This window comes from Miniopterus natalensis, chromosome 2 (assembly GCF_054644295.1).
Source record: "Miniopterus natalensis isolate mMinNat1 chromosome 2, mMinNat1.hap1, whole genome shotgun sequence".
In the NCBI taxonomy this organism is placed as follows: domain Eukaryota; kingdom Metazoa; phylum Chordata; class Mammalia; order Chiroptera; family Miniopteridae; genus Miniopterus; species Miniopterus natalensis.
This window is the reverse complement of record NC_142082.1, coordinates 72,224,888-72,251,586: the sequence shown is the minus strand read 5'-3', so window position 1 is coordinate 72,251,586 and position 26,699 is coordinate 72,224,888. Positions and strand designations below refer to the sequence as shown.

The 26,699-nt window shown below is 42.6% G+C and overlaps 1 protein-coding gene across 1 annotated transcript in view; it reads left to right on the top strand.

Annotated features, from left to right (window-relative positions):
• The window catches only part of ENOX1 (ecto-NOX disulfide-thiol exchanger 1), a 223,128-nt gene that overhangs the window by 84,377 nt on the left and 112,052 nt on the right, over window positions 1-26,699 (top strand). Inside the window, exons 7-9 of the mRNA XM_016205373.2 lie at window positions 440-652; window positions 21,153-21,259; window positions 25,048-25,165. Coding sequence (XP_016060859.2) covers window positions 440-652; window positions 21,153-21,259; window positions 25,048-25,165 — 438 coding nt within the window. The remainder of the gene's footprint in view (window positions 1-439; window positions 653-21,152; window positions 21,260-25,047; window positions 25,166-26,699) is intronic.

The following is a 26,699-nucleotide window of genomic DNA, read 5'->3' as shown; positions in this document are numbered from 1 at the left end:
TAACCCGGCTGATTCTGTAAGTCAAAAAACTGGCATTACTGGATAATTACTTCTGATGAAAGAGTAAAGAAATGAAGTGGGGCCTACACAGGTTGCTAATGGTTTTTGACCTAGACTTAAGAAATCGGGGTGTGGAGGAAGAATGAAATTGTGTCAAATTACAAAGAATGCCCAGGATGGGTGTAAAACTGGGCTGAGCAATTGGCAGATGAGAAGGATGGGTGTCCCTTTGTTTCCCGTGTGTCTAGGATGCCAGGGAGCTTGGTGGGAAAAGAGAAGCTAAGTGATGACAGAACGGTTAGTCTCGGGAGAACCAATCTGTCAGATTCGGAAAACGAGCCCATCAGGTTGGGCCGCGCTCTGCCTTTTGAGAGGAGCCCACGCCGAGCGTGTTTTCTTGCCGTGGCGTGATTTGTCCTTGGCGGTTTTCCGTTTCCAGACGACAGCAAGTTCTCGGAGGCCATCACGGTGCTGCTGTCCTGGATCGAGCGAGGCGAAGTGAACCGGCGATCGGCCAACCAGTTCTACTCCATGGTGCAGTCGGCCAACAGCCACGTCCGCCGGCTGATGAACGAGAAAGCCACGCACGAGCAGGAGATGGAGGAGGCCAAGGAGAACTTTAAAAATGCCCTCACCGGAATCCTCACCCAATGTAAGTAGGATTTCGGGGGCCATCTGTCTTGTCGTGATTTTCCCTTTTCTTTTGTATTCGTTTTATTCTTTTTCATTTGGGGGTAAGTAGTTCAATGGTTTCCCATTTTGCTCCATATCGAATGGCGAGCGTCACAACCTAGTTCATGTTCTGTGGCAACTTGGCGGAACACGGACCTGCCCTGAGAGCTTACTTCTCAAGGTGAGCAACGTTTCTGTAGCTTTTCCTCAGGACACCCAGCCCCCCCCCCCCCCCGGCCTGTGGGCTGTCACCCCCCGCGTGTCCTCCTAGTGCTGACAGTAGGAAGAGACCCCGAGCACATTGTCCTTGGGCTCTGTTTAGGAAGAAGGTACCGTACGGTCAGAAAACACTCCTCCTCAGGATCCTTTATTTGAGGTGAGCTTTTGACTGTCAACACGGGCAACTCAGGAGCAGAGACTTTTCTGCAGTAGTTGTTTCTTGTCCTTTCTTCACTTGGAAAGCAAACTGCCTTAACCACTTACTGTTGGTGCTGTTTCATGTCCGTAGCCTAAAGTGATGAAGGAGTGTAAATGGGGCTTTCTCATAGAACAATCGTCAGGGTAATTACCCAAGGCTCTATTCAAAAAAAGGGGCGTATATTTTTTTATGGGCACTATATCTGTGTCTGTAGTTACTGTCACAGCAGCATAATGCACCCCAGCTGCTGATGTCTCCTTGCTGGGTAAAAGCCATGGAATGACATGGTAACAATGCTGTGCTCCGGTCCACACCAGGTGCAGGGTCTCACACGGGAGGGTGACATGTGCAATTTACATATTCATTCTGGAAATAAGTGTTAACTGTCAATGCCATAATGTGCTAAATGCCTAGCACCTCTTTCATCAGTGTAAACCAAAGGGATAATAAATCTGTTAGGATGGGAAGAGAGAAGGGCAGGAAAAAACAGGATCTTATGTGTAAATGTGTTTTATATGACTTTGTTGTCAAAAGACCATTTTTGTAGCACATAAAATATTATCTCAGAAACTCCCAAACTCTGGTAAGTGACCAAATATCCAGTATGAGACCAACCTGGGATACCTGTCCTTTTACAAAAGGAATAGGAAAACAGAGCTGCTCTATGTCATACAGGCCACTATCAGACCACCTTACCCAGATTCCCCAGTCGTGGGGAATGGTCCTTTACCCAGCTGTGAATGTCCAGCAGTTCCGAGGGTAGGGTCACTAGGGATAGGATAAAGAACACTAATATTGATACCACCTTTCAAAGGAGGGAAGCAAAGAATGCATTAGTGGGTAGAGGAAGGAAAGGGTGAATTAGTGATGGAGAGAAAAGAGAGAGGGAAAAGCCACACAATTCTAATAATACAGTTCCTGTAAAGTTATGGCAAGAAGCCAAATGCCTGAATAACAGAATGATCACTGGCATCCATTCTAAGTAAATTGTCATTCCTGTGCAGTTTACAGTCCCTCCTGGCAGGGAAGACTGAACCCTTGACTCTAACAATGAAGACCAAGGCAGCCAAGTATTAGGAAAGGGGGGGAGTTTAGTTTTCTTTGGCAATATCTGTTGAAAGAAGCACCTATTAAAACAAGGCCGCAACACGTGGCTGAAAGAAGGTGGTGTGCCCGCCTAACATGCTACAGGTATAGGCTGATCTAGTTGAAAGCACTGAGAGCCAAAGTAATCTAGTGTGTGAAGATCCAAACCTCAGCGTTTCATTACTGAGAAAAGCCAAAATTGGAAAATGAGGTGGAGATCTGCAGCAATAATGGATAACAGGCTTCCTGACGGCCTGAGCATCTGGCCACAGGCAGCACTGAAGCCCACAGGCCTCTTCCCCTGGAGTCTGCACCTGTAGGTGCACGGGAAGGGCCCAGGGGAATGAGCGTCTCTCCAGGCCGGTGCTTCACTCTGTGGCTGAGAGGGAGAGAATGAAGGGCTGGAGCTGGACCAGGAATTCTGGAGGGAAATCCCATCTCATGGAAGCCACAGGAGTGGAGATTACTCTCATAGATGCATCAACTGTAAAATATCAAAAACTGACTTCTTGCTTTTAATTTTCAAACCTGTTCCTCTCTGGATCTACCTTCCCATTTTATTAAATTCTCAAGCCAAAATTTTATAATTTTTATGCCCACCATCTCCCACCACTAGCCCCACGTCTAGACTGTCAGGGAGTCCCAATATTTCCACCTTCAAATAGGCCCACTTTTCTCCATTTTAACTGCCACCACTCAGTGCAGGTGCCTGAACACGATAACAGCGGGTGTGTCAATTAGATACCACGTCAGCCTGTGAGGAACAGAAGACCATACCAAGCTATCTTAAATAAATGGAGTTTTTCTTGTCACACACACAGTAAAATCCAGAGTCCGGTGTTTGTCAGCGCCAGTTCAGAGATTCAAGGCTGTCAAGCCTGAGTTTCTCTGCAGTTGCTTTTCCTAGATGATTGTCTAAGGTGACTGCTATTGCTCCTGCCATCACACACACACACACGCACACACACACTGGAATCACATAAGAAAAAGAGGAAAAAAGGAAAACTTTAGAGCAAGAAAGCAAAGCTTGCCCAAAGAGCTCCAGCAGACTTTCACTTATGTCTCACTGCAGAATTATTACATGTGGCCTTGACTATCTTCAAAGAAAATGGGAAATACACTTTTTTGACTGGGCCCTTTGCTCTCCAGAATAAAATTGGAGTTCTCATAGTAAGGAGGAAGGGGAGAATGGCTAATGGGGGCATTTGGCAGTTTCTGCTATACACGTTAGGGTGGGCAAAAGTAGGGTTACAGTTGTGAGTACATGAAACACAGCTCATTCTTGTATTATGCATTTTCCCACACGAACAACTGTAAATTCTACTTTTGCCCACCCCTGTGCTTCCTTCCTTTTCACTTTTACCCCAGTTCAGGCAACTTTTCATACATTATCTGATGTAGTTCAGATCATACACTCCCCACTGAAATTCCTGAGTAGCTTCCCATTTCACGTTAAATAATATTCTCTCTCCCTAACTTAAAAAGCTCTCCATGCCTGCTTCTTCCACATCGGGCTTCCCTGCCTCGCTATGCGTCATCCTTCCTGCTGAGCCCTTCACAGCTGCCTCCCACCTCGGAGCCTTTGCACATCTGTTCCCTCTGCCTGATGTGCTCTTCCCCCCACTCTTTGCAGGCTTGAGCCTTCCTCCTCCTTTAGGCCTTGGCTGAAAGGTCACTCATTTAGAGAGGCCTTTCTGATCCACCCTCTTCTGTGGGTTCGCCATCACTGCATCTTACTGGGTCCCTTGGAACACTTATCAAAGTGTGTAATGATTTAGTGATATGTCTGATTATTTTAACAAGCATCACAAAGGAAATGACATGTTTCTCTTAGTCATCAGTCTATATCAAGTGTCTGGAACATAGAAATGCAACAGATGCTTGGTGCCGAGGGAGGGAATGAGTGAGTAAATTGGAGGGAAGGCAGAAAGGAAGCCTGAAACAGTGAGGTCAGGAGTTTCCAGGAACCTTGAGAAGCAGTTTGACTTTGGTGTTAGAACTGTCTACAGATAATGAGGTTTCATCTTGCATGTGTAATCAAGCAAATCATAAAAGGAGCTTGCTAGCTATGCTTTCGTTGGAAATTGCTATACTTTACCAGACACTTGGTAGCAGGCTAGGAGATATGAGGAGAGTTGGAGTGGAAGAGTCAACAGAAAAACTCATTTATACATATCCCCAACTGTAACTAACTGCCCAACAACCTTCACATTTCTCATATTCCAATTACTACTTGGGAGATCCCAAGTAGTGCTATAATTTGATTCTGGGAAGTATTTCAGCAGCCAGTGGATACCAACAGAGATTATAAAAATGTTAGCCTATTTCAACAACCTTCACTCCCAGCCATGGAGTGCCTGAGCAGCCCTCCTGTGAGTCCTCGATAGCCAAGGCCCTTCAGGACGACCCGAAGATGGGAGATACCTTAAATGTAAGCCTGAGCTGGAGTGAAGCCCGTGAGGTGGAACAGGAAGATCACGTATCTCACCGAGCAACCTCGGGATGTTTCATTCTCTTCTGTGTGCTTTTATAAAGTTGACTACTCCCCAGATGCAAAGGGGGACCAAATCCTAACATTCATCATAAAAATATTAGCAGTAACCTGGCTAAGCTGTACTTAGATGCTCATTTCATCATCCTTTGAATTTTAACTATTTCTCATGTCACATTTGGTGTAGTTACATTTATTTGTCTCAACCATATTTTTTGCTTTCTCCAGCTCGGTTCAGTGTAGTAGGGTGACTTTGGTATCAGTGCACAGAATTGCTGTTAAAATAGTAACTGCTGTGTCCACGGTGGTTGACATGCTTGCTGTATTTTGGTTGACATGCTCGCTGTATTTCCCAAAAACAGAACCAGTCATACCCCCATTTATCTGCATTATATTCCTGCAAACTCCATAGGAATCCCATTTTGTCTTCCTCATTTAGAATTAGGTTAGGGCTGTTAAGCACCCAAATTCAGGAATGGCATCTCAGGTCTCTTTCTCCCCGGGGGCTGGCAATCTCCTGGTTATTCAGAAGTAGCCCCGAGTGCTCCCTCCACATAAAAGCCCCACAGTGTCAGTGCTCTTCTCCATAGCTTCCCATGGCAGCCTGTCCATCAGAAAGCCAAGAGTGTCGGGAAACTGTTCTGAGGCAGCTTGGAAGCAGGCATATTGATGAACTAGCTTATTACACTAAGTGTGGCTGGCCTGGTGTCCTGAATGGAGGGTTCATTTAGCAACTTCCCGGAAATATCAGGTACATTGCAGAGCTCCAAACACAGTAAAAGTACTGGTCCCTATATAGATTTTTGTCGGAAATAGTCAGTTAGTTGAGCAGGAAAGGGGAATTGCATTGTGTTAGTCCATTAAGCTGGATTAGGTACACCATATCCTTCCCTTGCTTGTCATATTTGTCCTGCTTTCATATTTGAGCAAGTAGCATTTGCTCAAAGAGAAAAAACTTAAGAACCATTAATAATAACATAAAGAAAAAAGTGCGATTTATTTCAATGTCTACATCAAAGCTCAGCAATTACCTTCTAGCTGTGTTGGTGGTTTGTTCTACCAACATTTATTTAAGTTCTAACATTTTTTCATATCTCTGGCCTTTACCCCAAGATCAGCTATTAAATATAATCAAATAGGCATTATTTCCATCTGAGCTTTGGATTAATGCATCAAGGGGCAACCACTGAACCCCCAACCAAGAGTTTAGGGGGGTATAGCCTCCATTCACTTCTGTTGGGATCATTTTTTGCTTCTGACTGTGGATGCGCAGTTATCAAAGATGTTAGATAAGGATACCACCTATCCTGGTGTGGCACCTGGGTAGATCTCATTTGCTAGATATTTAAGAATGAGAAAAAAATTCTAGCATATATGAATCATCTCATTCATATGCTATCATAATCTTATATCATCCTTGCCTCGTGTTTATGTCATTTCTCAAACTGTCCATTGACAGAAACTTCCCCAGGTTTCCCAACTGAAAGACTTAATGGGTTTTGATTTTCTTTGCTTTTAAAAAATGTATGCTCCTGACCCCAAATTTCATAATGAGGTTATTATATACCCTTTGTTACTTGTGAAATAAAACATATCTCCAGTGGAAAGAGTCCCCCTGTTTTTGTGTGTCCCCTTGCAATGTAGGAAGAGCTTAAGCAGAATTAAACCTATGGTAAAACAAAGTACAGCATTTCAAATGAGTTTTAAAATTACATAAAGACTATAGATTATTAAAATAGTCTTAAAACAACACCTAATTCAAATATGGATTTTAATAAAATTGTTTCTCTTTATTCTAAAAAATATATATATGCTTCCTAGGGACTCATAGGCCTGTCCACTTTCAATTTCTCAGTTATGAGCAAAGCTCATCATTGCAAAGCTCAGAGAGAAGTTGTTTATAGAGCTCAGGAAACATGTACCACAGCATTCAATTATTAATATGCATGCCAAGATGATCAATTGTGCATGCCTTGTTACAACATGCACACATCTAATGAAAATTTAAACACTCCATGATATTCCCACTTTGGTACTTTGCCAACATGCTTCCAGTGAGAGACATGACAGAGAAGGAAGCAAAGTGGGGAAAAGGCCAACGGGAATGCGCATGGCAATGGAAAAGGGTTTATTAATATTAATTTAAGAATACATGCCATAAATATAATGAACAGGAATGAGAAGTAGGAATTGTAGAATATCAGAACTAGAGGGAGCCTGAGGCACTTGTTGGTTCCAACCTCTCATTTCACAGAGGTGGAAACAGACTCAGGGAGCAGACAGGATACACCGTGGTCATATAGCCATTTATGGGCAAATGAGAACCCAAGACTGGTGGCTTCTTGTACAGTTAGTAAACACACACTACCATGTGTGTGTATGTTTATGAAAAAATGATCAGAGGAGGATATTCTAACTGTAAGTGTATAGTTTTCAGGCAGAGTTGCAGAAGTGTGCTGGCGTCACACTGAGACCAATGCTGCTATCTGGTTAGAAAACAAAACATTTGCTTCTAGTACTAACCCCTCCTCCCCAGGCCAGAATTCAAGCCCAGCTTCTATCACACTATATCCAAAAGACCTCTTCTGTTTATTGTAACTCATGACCATCTCCCTCTCTCCTGCCCTCTGCAGCACCTGTTAATACTGTCTACTTTAGCATTTAGTTATTTTCTAGGCATCAGTTTTTTTGTATTTTTTTATTTATTTATCTTTATTGTTGAAAATATTACAGAAACCCCCCCTTGATACCCTCTACCTTTCTCCCTCCCCCCAAGGCCTTCACCACACTATTGTCTGTGTCCATGGGTTATGCATATATGCACATGAGTTCTTTGATTAATCTCTCCCAACCCACACCCACACCCCCGCCTTCCTACTGAGATTCATCAGTCTGTTCCACGCTTCTGTGTCTCTGGATCTATTTTGTTCCTCAGTCTGTTTTGTTTATTAATTTCCGCATATGAGTGAGACCACGTAAAACTGAATCAGGAAGAATCAGAAAACCTGAATAGGCTAATAACAACGATGAAATCGAAGCAGTAACAAAAAAAACTCCCAGCAAACAAAAGCCCTGGTCCAGATGGCTTCACAGGGGAGCTTTCTAATTCTTTAAGCTGTAGGGTTAGATAGTTTACTAAAAATGTTTCTTGCTTTTTGAGGTAGGCCTGTAGTGCTATGAACTTCCCTCTTGGGACTGCTTTTGCTGTGTCCCATAGAATTGGGGTTGTTGTGTGTTCATTTTCATTTGTTTCCAGGAAGTTTTTGATTTCTTTCTTGATCTTATTAGTAACCCATTCATTGTTTAATAACATGCTTTTTAGCTTCCATGTGTTTGAGTGTTTTTACTGTAGTTGATTTCTAATTTCATACCATTGTGTTCTGAGATGCTTGATATGATTTCAGTCTTCTTGAACTTGTAGAGAGTGGTTTTGTGTCCTAACATGTGGTCTATCTTTGAGAATGACCCATGTGCACTTGAGAGGAATGTATATTCTGTAGCTTTGGGGTGAAATGTTCTGTAAATATCAATTAAATCCGTTTGATCCAGTGTGCCATTTAGTCACTGTTTCTGTGTTGACTTTTGGTCTGGAAGATCTATCTAGTGAAGTCAGTGGGTTGTTAAAGTCCCTGACTAAAACTATTGCTGTTGATCTCTCCCTTAAAGTCCTTAAGGTTATTATTGATAGGTCCTTATTTATTGCCATTTTAATCACTTATGCCTATGTTTCTCTATTTCTTCTTATTATTACAGCAGTCCCTTTAACATTTCCTGAAATGCTGGTTTGGTGGTGATAAACTCCTTTTGCCTTTTTTTGTCTGGGAAGCTCTTGGTTTCACCATCTATTCTGAATGATAGCCTTGATGGATAGAGTAATCTTGGTTTTAGATCCTTGTTTTGCGTTACCTTGAATACTTCATGCTATTCCCTTCTGGCCTCTAAAGTTTCTGATGAGAAGTCGGCTGACAGCCTTATGGGAGCTCCTTTGTAGGTAACAGATTGCTTTTTCTCTTGCTGCCTTTAAGCTTCTCTCTTTGTCTTGAATTTTTGGCATTTTAATTATGATGTGTCTGGGTGTGGGCTTCTTTGGATTCTTCTTGCTTGGGACTCTCTGTGCCTCCTGAACTTGTGTGACTTTTTCCTTGACCAGGTTAGGGAAGTTTTCTGCCATTATTTCTTCAAACAGATTTTCTAACCCTTGCTTACTTTTGACTTCCTCTGATCTTCCTATGATGCGAATATGGTTACGTTTCATGTTGTCCCACAGCTCCTTTAGTCTGTCCTTCTGTTTTAAAATTGTTTTTCTTTTGGAATGTCTGTTTGAGTGATTTCTTTCCACCCTGCCTTCTAATTTGCTGATCTGATCCTCAGCTTCATCTAATCAGCTGTTTATTCCATCCAATGTATTCTTTATTTCTGCCATGTCATTCTTAATTTCCATCACAGTTTCCGTATTTTTTTTCATGCTACTGGGCATCCTTATAATCAATATTCTGAACTCCATATCTGATAGATTGCTTATCTCTGTTTCATTTAGCTCTTTTTCTGAAGACTTCTCTTGTTTTTCCATTTGGGGCTTGTTGTTTGTGTGTGTGTGTGTGTGTGTGTGTGTGTGTGTGTGTGTGTTCCCATTTTGGCTGCCTGTTTGGGTTTGTTTCTATGTATTAGGTAGATCTGCTAGGACTCTCAGTCTTTTTAGAAGGTCTCTGGTACAAGCCAGTGTTAGACACTGTTTGTGACTGGCCTTGAGTACCCAGTTCGGAGCTATCAACAACCCACGGCTTGTCCCCTCTGTTGGGGCTGCGTACGTTTGGACAGGACCAAGATGTACACTAAAGTCTGCTTTTCCAAGGCCTTGGTGCAGAAGTAGATGAGGCAAAGACTCAAAGCACTCTAAAGTCTGCCTTTGCCTGTAGGTTGATTAATCTGATTCTCTTAATGAACCTCAGGCTATAGAAACTCCACACAGTGGGGCAGCTGATTGTTATCAGGCTTTCAAACTCCACAGGGTGAGGTGAGAGGTTTTCCAGCAGGGTGGGGCAGTTTCTTTCCCCTCAGGCAAAAGCTGCTTAGAAGGTAAATGTCTGCCTCTGCAGTATGGGGGAATGAGTCCGCACAGGAATCCAGAGAGGTGCCCTCTGAGCTCTATTTCCAGAGCCCACAATCCTAGATTCTCCTCACACAGCTCTAGTCCACTCTGCCCTCCCTCTGCGGGAGCCCAAGGTGAATGGCTTCACGTGAAACTTAGTGTGTTGGCTCTTTAATAGGGTGCCTACATTTCCAGCCACTCTCCCTGGAAGACAGAAACCCTGCTGCTTTTCACAGCCATATGTTATAGGGGCACCTTTCTCGGTTCTGGTGCTCTTGTCTGGGAACCCCAGCCTGGGGTTTAGGCCCCAGAGTCCTTAATGGAACCCCCCCACAGCTGAGCTATCCCTCTGGACCTTCAGCTGCTGCCTGTGGGAGCCCAGCCAGCCCTCTCACGCCTCTGCGCTTTCTATCAGTCTCTATGTGGTCTCCACTTTCCCTCCTTGGTTATGAGGGTGCTCTCCAGCTCGCCTTCAGTTGTAGTTGATTATTCAGGATGTTTTTTCTATAATTTAGTTGAAATTCCAGTTTGGTCCCCAGAGACTATCAGTGTAACTTCCACTCAATCCGCTGCCATCTTTAATGTCCATCAGATTTTTGTTTATTGGTTTTCCTCTGGTGAGATTTCCGGCCTAATAGAGACAGAGGCCATTTACTGTTCTCATTTCCCACCTCACTGCACCACTCCCAGCTCTGGCATAATTCTTGTAAAGTACCTCATACAAATACTGGTTGTTAATCAAATATTATAGATGGAAATGACTTGGTATTGGAAATTGAGCTGAAACCTTGTAACTACAAAGCATATTCTCAATGTCGGTTTTTTGAGGAAACCATAATCCCAACTGGCTTTGTGCTAATATACCATCTCCCCTAAAGTAGAATACGTAGAATATACTTCAGCTGAGAATTTTATAGTAGTTGTGTTACAGTACTGTTATTAATATCATTTAACCTGGAGATTGGGAATGTTAGAACCATCATGCAAATTTGGTTTAAGCATTTTTGATAGAAATTGGCATCAACCGCATTTTAGATCTTGAAAGTAGCAAATAGTGGGGAGACCAATTAGGCATGAAGAGACCCTAGTTCTAATCCCAGCTCCATCATTAATTAGCAAGGTGACTTTAGAAAAGTCTTTTAAGCTTCTAAGGTCTCAGTTTTCTCTTCTGTAGTGAAAAGGTTTGACCAGACAGTCCCCTAAGTTTTCTTTCCACTCTGAAAATTCTATAGTCCTCGTCATATCAAAGACTTCAGACCTTTAATATCTCTGAATATCTAGACACAAGTATGGGCTGGGACCCAGCCATATCAGCCTCTCCTGTTTCTGCCTTGCTGTGGAGGTGGCATCTGTTGGACAGCACTGGGAATTTTAAACCACATTTTAATCCTGAGAGTGTGTGGGACACCTGCTGGTGCTACACACTAGCTAGAAGTCTTGTCAGAGAGGCCACATCTAGCACTGACCATCTCCTCTGTCACATCTTTGTCTTTCTTTCTTCTTTTCTTCCTTTCTTCCTTTCTCTTCCTTTCTCTTTCCTTCCTTCCTTCCTTCCTTCCTTCCTTCCTTCCTTCCTTCCTTCCTTCCTTCCTTCCTTCCTTCCTTCCTTCCTTCCTTCCTTCCTTCCTCCCTCCCTCCCTCCCTCCCTCCCTCCCTCCCTCCCTCCCTTCCTTCCTTTCTTTCTTTCTTTTTTTCTTTCTTCTTTCTTTCTCTTTCTTTCTATCTTCACCTGAGTATATTTTTTCCATTGCTTTTTAGAGAAAGTTTAAAGGAAAGGAGGGAGAGAGACAGAGAGAGAAAAAGAAACACTGATGTGAGAGAGACACATAGATTGGTTGCCTCCCTCACACTCCCTGACCTAGGCCAAGGATCAAACCTGCAACCCAAGTATGTGCCCTTGACTGGGAATTGAACCCACAACCCTTCAGTGTGTGGGCCAATGCTCCAACCACTGAGCCACACCGGCCAGGGCCTCATCTCTTTTCTTGACTAAAATCGTAAAAGCCTCAGGTGTTTGAATGAATGGTGAAATTCATTCACAAATATTTGTTGGGTCCCTATTAAGTGTCAGGTAGTGCGCTAGGTGCAGCAGTGAAATGTGAGGGCTTTCTGATCTCCGTGTTCACCATGACCGCCCGTCCAGGCAGATTGGTGTTCTCGGCCACATTTCTTCTGCCTAAGAAGCCCTTTCTGGAATCACTTACTTCTTAGGAACATCTCAGCTGAACATTTTATTTCCATCAGGGGAAATTTGGCTCCTATGTCCCTGCTGTGGAAAAAGAACTTTATGAAGTGTTAAAATGTTTTCCTGTGTTTGTGGTCATCATTCATTCATCTGTGGGAAAAAAGGCCCTTAACTGCATCATCCACTCGGCAGGTTTCCTTTTTCTCCCCAAAATCTTACTAGTCACTGTATTTGCCAGTGTCTTAGTGCAGGAAGCATAATATTTACTAAAAATACCTCTTTGTTCTCAAGGAATAAATGTCCAGAGAAAATATTTTTCTATGAAAACTTCTAAACCAGGGCCCTACCTCCTTAGCTTCCTCTGCTGAGGCTTATTATTTAACAACAGTGATAAAAAAGGGCAGACTGGATTTTAGATTCAAGTGTATGCTAAGATGCCTCAGTACACTTTTGGAGAGAGGTATATGCCGGCCCTTGCCTCATTATAACATCAAGTGTTTGGCTTCTTGGTGGTACAAAATTCCATTTACCTTAAAGTTTTGGCCTTTCCTGCCTCCTTTGGTATCCTCACAGTTCCCTTACTGCACTTGCTTTAGTGTAATTCAGTCACGTGCAGGTTCCCCCCATCCAAAAACAGAGCATTCCTGTGAAGCCTTTTGTAAGCTCATATGGAATAAAGTGAAGGTGCAATTACCATTAATTTTTATGGAAAATTTTTGGAGGGTTCCCAGTCTCCCCAAGAAACCTACCAAATCATAGTAAATACACTGAATTGCATCCAGTTTTACTCTAAGCGTAGCATTCCTACGAGCTCTCTTAGGCTTTTCTTATTATGTCTTAGGACACATCTTGCTAAGGGATGCACACAATACATAGAAATAAAGCACAGATGCTCACAGGCACTGTTCAAAGCTCTGGGGCTTGATGCTGAGGGCCAAGTGTGATTCCTAAGGAAGGAGCTTGGTGGAGCCACTGTGGGCACTGGTGATGTGCGCGGCCTCTCTGTCAGCTGCTGCCAAACAAATGCTGAATGTTATTTTCATGTTTCTTCATAAAAGCAAACATCCTATTCGGATTTCTTCCAGTTAACAAACAGGTACTGATAGTAGGTCTTTCATAAAAGCAAAGTGTCATAAAGCAAACTTTCAAATAGCAAGGAAGCCCTGTATGTGGCTATATGTGCCCCAACCTCCCACCCCACAGGACTGCAGGGACCAGCAGTGTTTGGGGATCTTTTTATCCCCTGAATCTAGTACAGTGTCTGGCTTGTTATGCTTCACAGTGCTCATAAGACTTTGGCCTATAGAGTATAAATACATATACAAATGGTACAAACTCACTGGATTTGTGATTGCCAGAGACAGAGGGTGGGGGTGGGAGAAATGGTAATGGGGTCCAAAAGGTACAAACTTCCAGTTAGGAAATAAGTAAGTCCTGAGGATGGAATGTACAGCATGGTAACTAGTTAACAATGTCGTCTTGTATATTTGAAAGTTGCTAAGAGAGTAGATCTTTAAAGTTCTCATTACAAGAAAAATAATTGCAACGATACATGCAACGGATGTTAACTAAACTTTTTGTGGCTGTCATTTTGCAATATACATATATATCAAATCATGTTGTACACCTTAAACTTATACAATGTTATATGTCAATTTTATCTCAATAAAACTGGAAAAAGTGTTTAAAAAAATAATCTGCTGGAACCTACCCCTAGAGTTTCTACTCAGTAGGTTTGGGGGTTGAGCATTTTCATTCTAGTAATTTCCCAAAAGATGATGATGATGCCAGTCCAGGAACCACATTTTAAAAACTGCTGTTTCAAATCATCAAGCCTAGTGCCTGGCCCAGAAAATCTAAGTAATTAGAAAGAGCCAATTGCTGTTATGAACTTTCATAGCACCATTAATGAACTTAGTGGCAACTCAAAGGAAAGCAGGGTCACCATTTTGAGGGTCTAAAAGGAGAAGAGATGCCCAGAAACCAGGTCTCTCCCCTTCCTGCCGGATAATCACTCTTAGCAGGGAGTCAGCTACTGATAAAGGGGTGTGGTGAGTCTGTGGACTTGCTTCTATGATTCATAATGGACCTGCAAATGCAGATGGCTCTGGTGCAGAGAGCTGGCTGTCACGCATCTCATGCCTGTTACCAACTGTTGACAAGGGGATAGGAAAACAATTTGAAAAACACTTGGTGGTTGTAAAATTGGAGTGCAATACAGTTCTCAAAAATTAAAAATTCAGATATTCTCCTATCCTTCCTACTGCTAAGAATTTCTTATAAAGATATTTATGTAAGTATGTCAGGAGATATGTATGAGGATGTTCACTGCAGCCTTGTTAATATACATATGAATCGATTTCCATGATATGGGAAGTGAAAAAAGCAAGGTGCAGCACGGTGTATACAATATTAGCACTTTTGTGTAAGTGGAAAACAGGTTGCACATAGAAAACTACGTGTACTAGATAGTACACATAGTTATGCAGATCATAACGTTTTCTCTGGACGGATATGCTAGAATCTGTAAATTACCTTCAAAGAGAGAAACTGGGTGGGGGTTGGGCAGTCAGGATGGGAAAGTAGACTTTGCTTTTCATTTTATTCCCTTTTTCTTACATATGTGTGTTACTTTAACTAGTTGATATGGATAATTTAGGCAGGAGGATTTATTGAACTTAAAAAGCCTAATAAATGCAATATATTATAAAAAACTAGTAAAGTAATAGTATTCTCAGAGATTTTTGTTAGGTTACTGTCTAAAATATTTGAATATATGCATTAATAAGGGGGCCTACAGTGCCCTGAAATGTACTGGGATTTATACAAAGCTTAAAAAGTCACTGTCTAATATTTTTTCATTTATTTGAACAAAACACCATTTCCTGCTTGCTTGAAATTTGCTAAAAACATCCTAGTTCTTTTTTTATAATTTGATCAGCATGTTTTTCTTTCTTTCCCCATCACTTTCCCCAGAAGAACCACATCTCTGCCCTCCTGTGTCAGGACATCAGCAGTCCTGCTGTCGGTCCTCACGGGCGGTGTGGCTGTAATGGAGTCACAGTGTCTCGCAGTGCTTTTTACTCATCTCAAGTCCAAACCCCAGAATGCCCTTTTCCCCCTCAACTTGAAATTCCAGTCAATGCCTCCTTAATGTATGGGTTTGACCATGTTAATTCCGTTTCCTGGGCTTCCTGCCAGACAGACTTGCAGGCTCCTCTGAGCTCGAGCCCAGGACCCAGAGCCTGCCTGAGTGAGTGAGCAGAAATCTCTCTGGGAATCTCTCGTAGCAGTTTCCTCTTACCCAGTCCCTGTCGTGTTTGACACTAACCGCTCCTCCCTCTGGCTTCCTCTTGCTCCTCTGGGTGTCCTGAGAGCCCAAATCACTTACTGCATTCTCTCCATCATAATTCCTCAATTCAGGGCCAAGGCTCATCAGTTCCACCCAGCTTTTAGTATTTAAAAACAACAATAGCAAGCTAGGGTAGAGGAGGTCTGCTCTTTCTTTGTTTCTTTTTAATTTATCTTTATTGTGAAAGTATTACAGATGTCTCCCTTTTTCCCCCCATTGACCCCCTCCATCTGACTCCCACCCTCTCCAGGCCTCCCCCCACCTCCCACTATTGTCCTTGGGTTATGCAGATATGCATATAAATTCTTTGGTTAATGTCTCCTTGCTCCCCCCTCTCCCTTCCCTCTGAGATTCGTCAGTCTGTTCTGTGCTTCTATGTGTCTGGATCTATTTTGTTTGTCAGTTTATTTTGTTCATTAGATTCCGCATTTAAGTGAGATCACGTGATACCTGTCTTTCTTTGACTGAGGTCTACTATTTCATTTGTTATATACTTTTGAAAATCTCTTATGAGCTATTCATAGAGGATTTGGAAAAAATGTTATCCCTTAAAGGAAAATGAAATTTCCTCTGAGCCCTACAGAGTTAAGGCTCTATCATGAGCCCAGACAGCATTACAACCAAAAATTAAGCTTGGAGATCTGTTCCAGGTGCTCTATTTAGGCAGCCCTGCTGCCAGTAAGGACTTAATCCATTTCTCCAGATATTTGGGACACTAAATGGATTTAAGGCTCTTTCACAGCTGTTTGGCTGGAACAAAAGATGCGGGAGGTACAGGGACTATGAGAAGAAATGCAGTCAGGAGGACACGAAGGAGGGAGGGCCCTGTTTGTGTCCTCTGGAGGAACCTAACCTTTCTCTTCCGCTGCTTCTGATGCTTTTCGGCCCAGAGCTCAAGGTGCAGGAGCGTGGTGGAGCCCAGAAATGTGAGGTTTTGTGCTGGGTGCCCTGTTCCTTTCCAGGAAGCTTTTTAAAATGTTCTGTTCCTCAGTAAATGGATGTCCTGTCCTGAGCTGTCCTTCCCAGAGAAGACTGAAGCCAAGTTCTTCTCAAGAATATTTATAAAGTCCTCTCTCAAGTAAGGAGTATGCTCTGAACTCAGCACACACCCAGACATTTTGGGCTGGGGGAATACACAAAAAGGTGTTAAATTGCTCTGTCTTACGGATTTTTTTGAAATTTTGAAGAATATATACATGTATGTGTGTATGTGATATGTGTGCATGTGGGTGTATATGTCTCCTCACTTAAGGAGATTGTGAGTAACCAACCGCTAGTAAAGTGTTACGTTTATCAAACAAGGAGCCATTGGCCTGGGGCAGCTCTAAGGCTGTGGTGGTGGATGATGTGAGTAAACCAAAATCTAAGCCTATCACTGCCTCAAGGTTACACAACTGAAACTTAGGGACAACCAATCACAAGCAGTCAGCTAACTTTAAGCTATGGCCAACCAATAATTGCCTTCCTTCTACCTTTTCTCTATAAAAGCCACTCCCCAGCTCCAGTCAGTGGAGCATTCCCAACCACTTCCAGTTTGGCACTGCTCGATTCGAAACCCATTTTGCAGGGATTCGAATCAAAATTTATCTTTATTGTTGAAAGTATTACAGATATCTCCCCTTTTCTCCCCATTGATCCCCTCCACCCTGCATCCACCCTCCCCCAGACCTTCACCACACTATTGTCTGTGTCCATGTCTGGGTTATGCATGTATGCATATAAGCTCTTTGATTAATCTCTCCCCACCCAATCCCTCTCAGTTTATCTTTTAAGAGGTTTGCAGCTGCAAAGAGTGGTGACCAATTTCATCACAGCTCTGTTTATCCGTTCTTTATGTTCATTGATACCTACTGGGTATGTAGGAGGGACTCTATTATGACACCTGAGACTGACAGTCAAGCAAATTTCTGAAAAGCCAACCACTAATTTTTTTTAATGATCCTCAAATAATTTAATTTAGATAAAACACTTAAAACATAAAATTAGGGGAGAAAGATTTGCAAGATGTGAAGGGTAAATTTAAATTTTCTGACTGAGAACTCTCTCTCTTGATAATACAGAATGTTTTAGTATACTAAGTGATACAGGCTCATGTGGGCCTTAAGCCACCACTCTGCAGACCACTAGTGGTGGTGAAGGCACTGGGGAATCTGAATTTGTTCTGCCTGCAGCACAACTTTCTATAAAGCTACATTTTTCAACAAATGCCAGTGCCATCCTCTGTACTATTTATCTCTTCTCTGAGCTTCTAAGTAGAGTTTCAGATACCCCACTTAGTAACTGCTTGTAGCTTCATTGTATATTGAATGAGCGAGTAGTACAAATTATACCGGAGAGGTGGTGAGTTGTAGTCGAATTCTTGGACATGTTTTTGGTGTTCTCTGCTGGAGACAGTGAAGAGTGTATGGTCTTTACCTGTGATGACAACTGTAGTGGTCATCCCATTTATGGTTTTTAAAATATGCTGTCTTTGAATCACATGCATTAGGGCATAGGCTCTGAGGTGGTTTTTCTCTAGTGATGATGGATTCATGCTGACCCAAGCACTCTTTCTGAGTCCTTTTGTATGCCCAAGAACTTTCATTTGCAAAACAAAAGTAAAGTGGGCCATAGAAATACTGTGAGAGTACTTTTTAAATCTAAGCTGAGTTACACAGCTTTTGTTCTCTGGGGGTTCTTTTATTTGTTACTATGTGGGGGGAAAATATAAAACTTAATAAGAAAAGAAGTATAAATTTAATCACATTTAGTTTTGCTTTTAATTAATTTGCTCTTGAAAAGAATACAATTACATGAAATGGAAATAGGCCCAGACAATTTAAGACATCATCTCTCTTGGAATTCTGACTTCTTTCGGAATCCCCAGTATGTATTTCAGCTCCATCTGGATGACCTCAGGCATCTCCCGTTCAGCATGTCCAAGAACAAATTCCTTATCTTCTTTCTCAGACCTCCACCCGCACTCATCCTCTTGGGCTCTGATATACTTCCCAAGCCTGAGTCGTCCTGGTCCCCCTCCTCTCCTCCCTCAAAGCAAGTCAGCCACACTGTGTCAACTTGCCCTATCAAATGACTCCTTCAAACCTTCATCATTTCTCCCAAGCAGATCCTACTCAGATCTGCCTCCTCAGGCCTACAATATAAAGTTCACAATCTAACTTGACATATGTGGTCCTTCCTTATTCATTCCCAGCCACTATTAGCCCCATCCTCGCCACCTATGTTCAGACTAAGTCCTTTCACATTCCATGCCAGCCTTGAACTGGCAATCCTGCCTTCTCAGCTGAGCAAGTATTGATTCACTATTTATGACTCGACAAAAATATTGCCTCCTTTAGGTATGTTCCCTGACTCCACCTACTGAATTAGTTACTGTGTCCCCATAGGTGTCATCCATACCTCTCTTGCATAGGGTAATTACCTGCTTGTCTTTCTTTTTCCCTAGAGACTGTAACCTCATCAAGGACGTGTCTTAATCATATATTTCCAGCAATCAGTCAAGTGCCTGGTAACCAGTAGACTCAGATGTTTGCTGAATGAATGAATTGAGCTTATGCCCTGGGATATGGTAATAGCATGTTCTAAGCAACTGAGGCACTTAACCTCAAACAGGGAATATCTGCAATAGTATGTGACTTGAATAAATATTAGGGGATCCAGTTTTACTCTTGAACATGTGCAGTTTTAGGCCATTGGGTCTTCTAAGTGCTTTCATTTGTGTACTCCTCCATGTGCATTACTGGTCTCTCTTAGCTTCCCTCCACTCTACACACACATATATGAACACACAATTTTCTCTCTAGTGTATCTCCTCTATTAACAGCCTTCCCAGATTGACGGCAGAATTTTGGCCATCACGAGCCAAATTCTCAACTTCAACTCTTACAGTCTCTTCCCCGCAGGCCGGGTGTCAGACATCATTGTTCTTATTCTTCTAAATGATGCCAGTCGAAGAGCTCTACTATTAAAAGCAACGGGGCTTGTTCTCTTTAAAAATCTCACAGTCACTGCCACCTCTACCTCTGCCAGATAGTCTCATCCGACAGTGGATTTTACCGTGGCCATTTGGGCTGACTGCTCTTTGTTGCTCGTGCAGAGGGCAGCTTGAAGCCCCGTGAACCCAGCCTGCATACGGATAAAACAACAGGAAACCCAGGCAATGGGCTGCACCCATCTCCTCCGCCGGCCTTGCTGCAGTGCCGCCGAGCCCTGGGAGCTTGGTAGTCAGGTGGAAGTCAGCCCTCAGTGCAGCTCAGCCTGGCTATTTTGGCAATTTTACTTCCTCCAGGTGAGGTCAGAAGAGGAAAGCTCCTGGCACTCAAAACGAGCGTGAGATAAGCTGATAGCAAATCCTCCTGTTAAAACTGAGTGCAATAAATTCATTGTGTGACATGATGATAAAGTTTGATAGATAGGGGGGTTTGGAGTTGGAATTCTCTTGAGGTAGTAAACAGTAAACATAAAAGCCCCTGCGAAAACTACCCATAGATCGAGAAGTAGTTGCTTATTAGCACTGTAAGATATTTACAATGTGGGAATGGAATGGAATCTGCTTTCTCCCTATGCTCCATCATATACTTGTTTATTTTGTGCACTAATTTTTAAAATTGCAACACCAAGTGCTGTTCTGTGCAGATTATCCTATTGCTTTTTGACATTCTTTGGACACCTGGAATATTTGGAGGAGCTTGGATGTCCTTTTTTACAATAGAGCCTTGGAAATTACTTATGAATAATTTATGTTTGATAGAGTGTTAGCATCTATGAGAAGCTAATTTTAACTATGCCTTTCTAACTAAATACTTAGAAGTTTATGTTTAAGCATATAGTAATTCAGTGCTATAATTCCCTTAATCTCATCCTTGCTACATCAATAACTGTTCAAAAAAGACTGAATCTGCAGTTGGTTGGCCCTCCCCATAACATCTACTACTAAGAGCCCATCCCTTTCTCTGTATAGCTTTGTTTACAACCCCTCGACATTTATCATTCCAATAAACCATGCCTGCAAGCCATAGTTCTAAATGAAGTCAAAGTGATAGAGTTGGAACTTTAGAGGGTTTGGGAGCCAGAGGGAGGGGAGCCTTGTGAAAGTGAAAATGGAATAACAGAGAATGGTATGTGGTCGTGATGGTTATGGAGGGTGCCATATGGTATCAAAATAAGATCTGCATGCCAGAGCTGCTGGTTGGCTGGGTGGGTGAGCTCTGGCCTCTCTTGAGGTGGAGGCAATGACTCCTCTTCCATGCCCGAGGACTAGATTGGGTGCAACAGGGGAAGAGAAAGGAGCAAGGAGTACAAATAGCCCTAAGATTAAGGGGAAGATATCACACAACTACTCATTGCCCCAACTCAGAACTTGGACATAGTAATATCTTCAGCAGGCTACATTTGACTCCTTGAGATGGAGACCAAAAGAGAAAAAGATATACGTTTGGCTCTTCCTCATTCAGCCACTCTACCTCAACTTCATGCCTAAGCTCCCCAACCAAAGCATTACATTATCTATATATCTATACCTGAATGCCAGCACCAGTGCCCATGTAGTCTATAGATATAGGTATATAGATATGCCAAGTCACTTTTCAGTGAGGTAAAGAATGCTTGGAAGCAGGTACCCATGAACTTTTCCCAGTCAATATTTAGAATTTGTTTTAACCTAAAGTTATGGAGACAGACTTGAAGGGAGACACCCCAACCTTGCTAAAATGTAAGTACAAAAGGCACAAATTGGATGGATATTGATGATGTTATTTCTACTGTGACATCATCCATAGACTCCTAGTGTCTTTGCTTTGCTTCCCTATAGTGATCACAACATAAATTACTTGTCTTGTTTGACTCCCTTGTTCACCAAAGTTGAGCAGATTGTGGCCGTTTTCAACGCTTCTACCAGACAAAAAGCTTGGGACCATTTCTCGAAAGCTCAGCGCAAGAACATAGACATTTGGCGAAAACATTCTGAGGTTGGTGATTTTATTATTACTTTTTAAACACCATCACACAGCTGGATTGGCAGAGAATAGTGTGGCTGCAGCCATTACGGTTTTTGTTACAGTGGGCAGTCATCCTGCCATTGTCCTGTCTCGTTGTCACCTCCAAGTCCAGCTCAGTTTTGTTCCTTACCCAGCAAAGCAGCTGACTTCATGCTCAGAGGACAGAGTGCTCTTCTCCCCCTGCAAAGGGAGAGACGAACGCCTTCTTCCACTCAGAGTCAAGAGCTCCGAAAGAAAGCAAGACATTTTGCCTAATGATTATGAAGTAAAGTGCACCGTAAAATAGAAAACCAGTTTTAAATAAATGTGGACAGTTTGTTCTTTGGGCTAGAAATGGAGGTATGCCTCTCATCCACGTCTCCTCATTGTGAGCAATGTCTTAGTCCCCTGTGCTGGCCAGTAGGTTATATCCCACCTCTCCCAGAGCAACCTCCCTAGGGGAGGGAGCGGCCAGACTGCCCTTCTGCCCTCTGCACCAATGCATGTGTGAAGTGTGAGTATTTTCCCCAAGGAAAGAGTCCAGAACTTGACCTTCTTTGCCACCTAGAAGGGCCAGAATGTGTCATTAGCCATTGGTCGTCCGGCTGTTATTTTTAATTCCACAGTGTAGTGTACGCTTTGAACCTGTAATTGAACAGTAAGTATACTGTCTTTGTTTGCTTCTTTTTTTTTTTTTTTAAATGAAAGAATGTTTTTCATGTGGATGCCTCTCCATCTCTAGCATGTTGATATCAAAGTTCTCTAAATGATATTTCCCTCTTTCAAAATCTCAAACTTATAGAAGGTAAGGTTTATTTATTTAATGATTTTGGCTTCTGCTTGCAAAATAAGTGTTTTATATAGAGTTTGAAGAACCACAAAGTACTGTGATATCAATCATTTGGGTAGCATTTTAAGTGCCCATTAACTAATGCTAAATTACAGTTGGATACCAATGGCACTAGATATAATATTCACATGAATACCAAATGAATCCTTTAGTATCACTGTTATGATGGTGAATGCCGAATGACTTCACAATAATGGGACACTTAAAGTGCTAGTGCAATTTATTGTTAAGAAGGACATTTTTCATTTTGTTCACAAATGCTTGAGAAGGTGGTTGGTGAGTGATGCTGTTCTGCTCCTCTGTTCAGGATTGTAAGAAGGAGGTGGGGTTTCTTTTTAATTTTTCAGGGGCCAGAAAAACAAAGATTGCTTCCCTAGTGCTCCTCCAGACACTGAGTGGAGACCGGAGTCAAGGCTGATTTTCAGGAGGAAGGAGGCCCTAGTTTATGATGAAATATACAAATTGAGGGTTATGAAACACAAATCAGAATTCATAAACTATGAGTCAGATTTGGGAATAAGCTGTGAATTGTTTTTTTCCTTCACGTAAAAACCAAACATGATTAAAAGAAATACTAAGAGAAAGGCAGCTGGCATGAAGCTGAATTAAACCTGTGCATAAAAAGGCTGTCATTAGTAGGTGAGTGTCAGGAAATATCAATTACTGATTTAAATCCCACTTCCTGCCATGCTCGGTCCCCTTCTCCTAGCCTCCCCTGTGCTGGGGCTGGGGCTGGGGCTGTCCCCTCCGTTGCCAAGCAGGGCAGGTGGCTTCCACTGTTCCCAGGAATCCTGCTCGCTTTGCTCCCTACTGAGGCAGAAATGAAAGGTGCGCCTGGAAAGGGTCTTTATGGCTCCCTGCCACTCCCGCCACCTCTTTTGATATACCAGGAAATAGAATTCTAAATTACCTTTGATTTTCTCTCCTCCATGTCGCTTAATTGATTAAGTACCAGTTGGTAATTTAACATTGTGGATGATTTCTCAGTTGTATATAAGCTTGATAATTGGCTTGATTTTTTTCCGCGTTCCCATGTACAGCATCTGTTAATTATCCGCAACACCTTTACAGATTTATTAGAGTGTACTGGTGATTTACTGCTGAACCAGAGGCACCCTGTGCAAACACCCTCAGCTTATTTTTTTCCTCCCATCTTTTTCCTTTCTGCCGCCCTTCCTCGTAAGAACAACTACCATAGGACAGTTTGCCATTAATTGTTGGGACTAAACAACAGGCTCTTTCAGCCTCATTTATTCTCTCCACCTAACTTTCCTTGTTTTAAGTATTTTCAGGCCCCCTCTTTGGGAATTGGGCTCTTTGTCAGAAAAATTAGCAGTCCACAACCTAAGAACTTCCTCAGTAGTCACGTGTCACATCTGTCTCTGATACCCACGGTGTTATTGGCACCTCTTTCTGCTGGGTGGCATGGCCAAGTAAGGAGGCCTGGGCCGTCCGCCTGGTGGCCTCTCAGGACTGCCCTGTGATGCGTGTCCCTGTCCCAGGGACCTTGCCTCTCTGCCGATCCCTCTCCCTGTCCTCTGCAGTGGTAATTCCCAGGGCTCAGAGTTGACCATGCAGACACTGTCAGCAATAAATACATTCCTTTCCATCGTGCTACAGTGAAAATCTGTGAGCGAAGCAGGGAAGACAATTGAGAGAACCTATAACACAGACTAACTTAACCTGTGCACATCTTTTGAATGGGCCCTAGAGCTATGCCTAAAGTCATGCTATTCATATGTTGTTGTAATTTAGCTTTATTGTTACTCAAAGGTTTGTTTATTATAAAGTGAAATTATTTTAATTATTTGACTTTTACTTAGAGACAGTTTAAATCAGGTAAAAAAAGGAAACAGCACTTCTTCTGTTTTTGTTTGTTTTTGAGGACAGCATATGTAAAAGAACAGAATAGACAAAGACTCACAAATATAGAGATTGATACAAATAATAATGTAATTTAACATTAATGGTTACGGTGTCCTGATTTTTAGACACAGTTGTAAAAAAGGGTATTATGTAATTCTTTACTTTTTATGAGTTTTCCCATACACGCTTGCGTTCAAACAGCCTTTATTACTACTATTCCCCATTTATATGTGAGTTGGCAAAAGCTATTACAGTCACTCCTGTAATAGGCGGAGAACATGACCTACAATCCTAAGATATTCAAGTGATGCTTAAACAACCATCACGACAGAAACAATAAACTCTACACAATAACATGAAACACTAGAGAAAGAAGGGCTCTGTTTTTATTTTGTCCTTGAATGGGGTATGTGTGTGTGTGTGTGGTCACACATGGGCACGTGCTCACATGCAGGGGCACTGCTCTGCACGAAGAATAAAAGTGGTCGACATTTTCAACTTGGAGAACCAAGTGCCTAGCATGATGCTAAGTATCTTACATGCATTAACTTATTTTATTCTCAAAATTATGATCATCACAATAGTTCAGTGAGTAAAGGGAGGCTAAAAGAGATTAAGAAACATCCCTAAAGCTACGCAGTGGGCTAGTAGCAGACAGGGTCTTTGAAAAGTTTCCTTGCTTGCTTGTGTTCAGGATCATTAGCTCTGAGCCCCTTGTGTGTGCCAGTCATGGTGACAGGTCTTCCTGTGTGATCCTCACAGCAGCCCCGCTAGGTCCATGTTATCACCTCCTTTTCTACAAATGCGGAAATTGAAACTCGAGAGGTTGGGTAATTTGCTGAAGAGCCCTTGACTAGTCGTTGGTGAGCAGGAATTTATCCCAGGCCTGACACCGGATCCCTCTTTCCACCCCCCCTCTGTGCCCCTCAGAACTTGTTCCTAGATTAGGTGGGGCAGTGTTTGGGAGGGACAGACTTCAGATTCTAAGTGCTCATGTGTCAGCCATAATAACTGAAAAACCATTGGGAAAAGCGACTGACGTCTGTGTGTTCTTCACTTTCAGGAGCTCCGGAACGCTCAAAGTGAGCAACTCATGGGCATCCGCCGCGAAGAAGAGATGGAAATGTCGGATGATGAGAACTGTGACAGCCCTACTAAAAAAATGAGAGTCGATGAATCAGGTAACGCAGATAACCCCCCCTCCCCATGAGGTATCGTCTTGATCTCCCTCATCCCAGATGGGGCACACATATTGGGAAATGACCGCTTAACTCACTTTTGAGTCCCACTAAACTTTCATTTCTGAGTGACTCTGCCTTGTAGTAATAGAACTTTAAACTTCTTAGGAACATAGTCATTTAAATAGTTCCGGTTGTTTCTTTATACATAAGGCCGGGGACCTTTATACTTTTTTCAGGCATATTTCCTGTTCCCATAAAAATCTTTTTCCAGAGGATGGTGGCCACCACAGATGCTGAAATGTAGATAAAATCTAGTTTCTGTTGATGTGCTTAATGACAATTGTTTAATCCCAAAGGAAGCTTTCTAGCCTCTGAGCCAGCGTGCTGGAGAATTAAACTTTTTTTCCATGAACTTTAGCTCATCTAGCCTGCTCCCAAAGGTTGGCCCATTTTGTACCAAGAAAGGGGCATCACTCTTGAGTTGTAAAAAGGAGAGAAGCTCAGAACGAACCTTGGTTAATGTGCTCTGTCTCATCTGAGATGCTGGTGTGAAACTCTGTCCTGAATCAGGTATATGTAAATACCTTGGTATTATAGAAGCAGGCCAGAGGCATGCTCACTCAAACATAGGCAATGCCCAGGGGGACTGCTTGTCTAAGGGCTTCAAAGAACGTCATCTAAAGGGCCCAGGAAGAGCCACAATTGCCATCATTGCCAAAAACGACAATTAGAGGCATGACATAGATTTGATCTGTCTCCTCATATGTACCAGTGAATAAAACACTCACCTTTCCCAAGCTTTTTCTTTTTATTTTAAATCCTTACTCGAAGATGTTTTTTCCATTGCTTTTCAGAGAGAGTGGAAGGGAGAGAGAGAGAAACATCAATGTGAAAGAGACACATTGATTGGTTGCTTCCCGCACGCGCCCGCACAGGGGCTGGGGATCGAGCCTGCAACCAAGGCACGCTGCCTTTGGCTGGACTCAAACCTGGGACCCTTCAGTCCATAGGCCAACACTCTAACCACTGAGCAAAACTGCCAGGGCATCATCCCAAGCTTTTTAACAGAAAGATTCAGGTGACCAGAAACAGGTGACCTTTGCTAATTGTTGGTAGACACCAAAATCAAGAGTCTAAAATGGTCAGGTCGTAAAGGTTGCAAAGTGGTCTGAATGCTCTGTTTCTCCAGAGTTTTCGAAGAGAATGCAGAGGCATGAATAAATGGTGGTCACAAGGAAACGCTGCTCTGTCCAGGCATATCAGGAGGGAGCTTAATTTCCTTAGAGCAGTGTTCTCAAAAGTGTGGTCCAGCAACATCAGCATCACCCAGGAACTTAATAGAAATGTCAATTCTCAGGCCTTGCTCAAGACCTACTGAATCAGAAACTCTCCTGGGGAGGTGGAGGTGAGAGCCAGCAATCTGTGATTTAAGCCCTGCAGGGAATTCTGATGCATGCTGAAGTTTGAGAACCACTGCCTTAGCACATGTTCCTTTCATCTTCAAATTCCATTAATTTAAGTCTTTCAGAAGTTT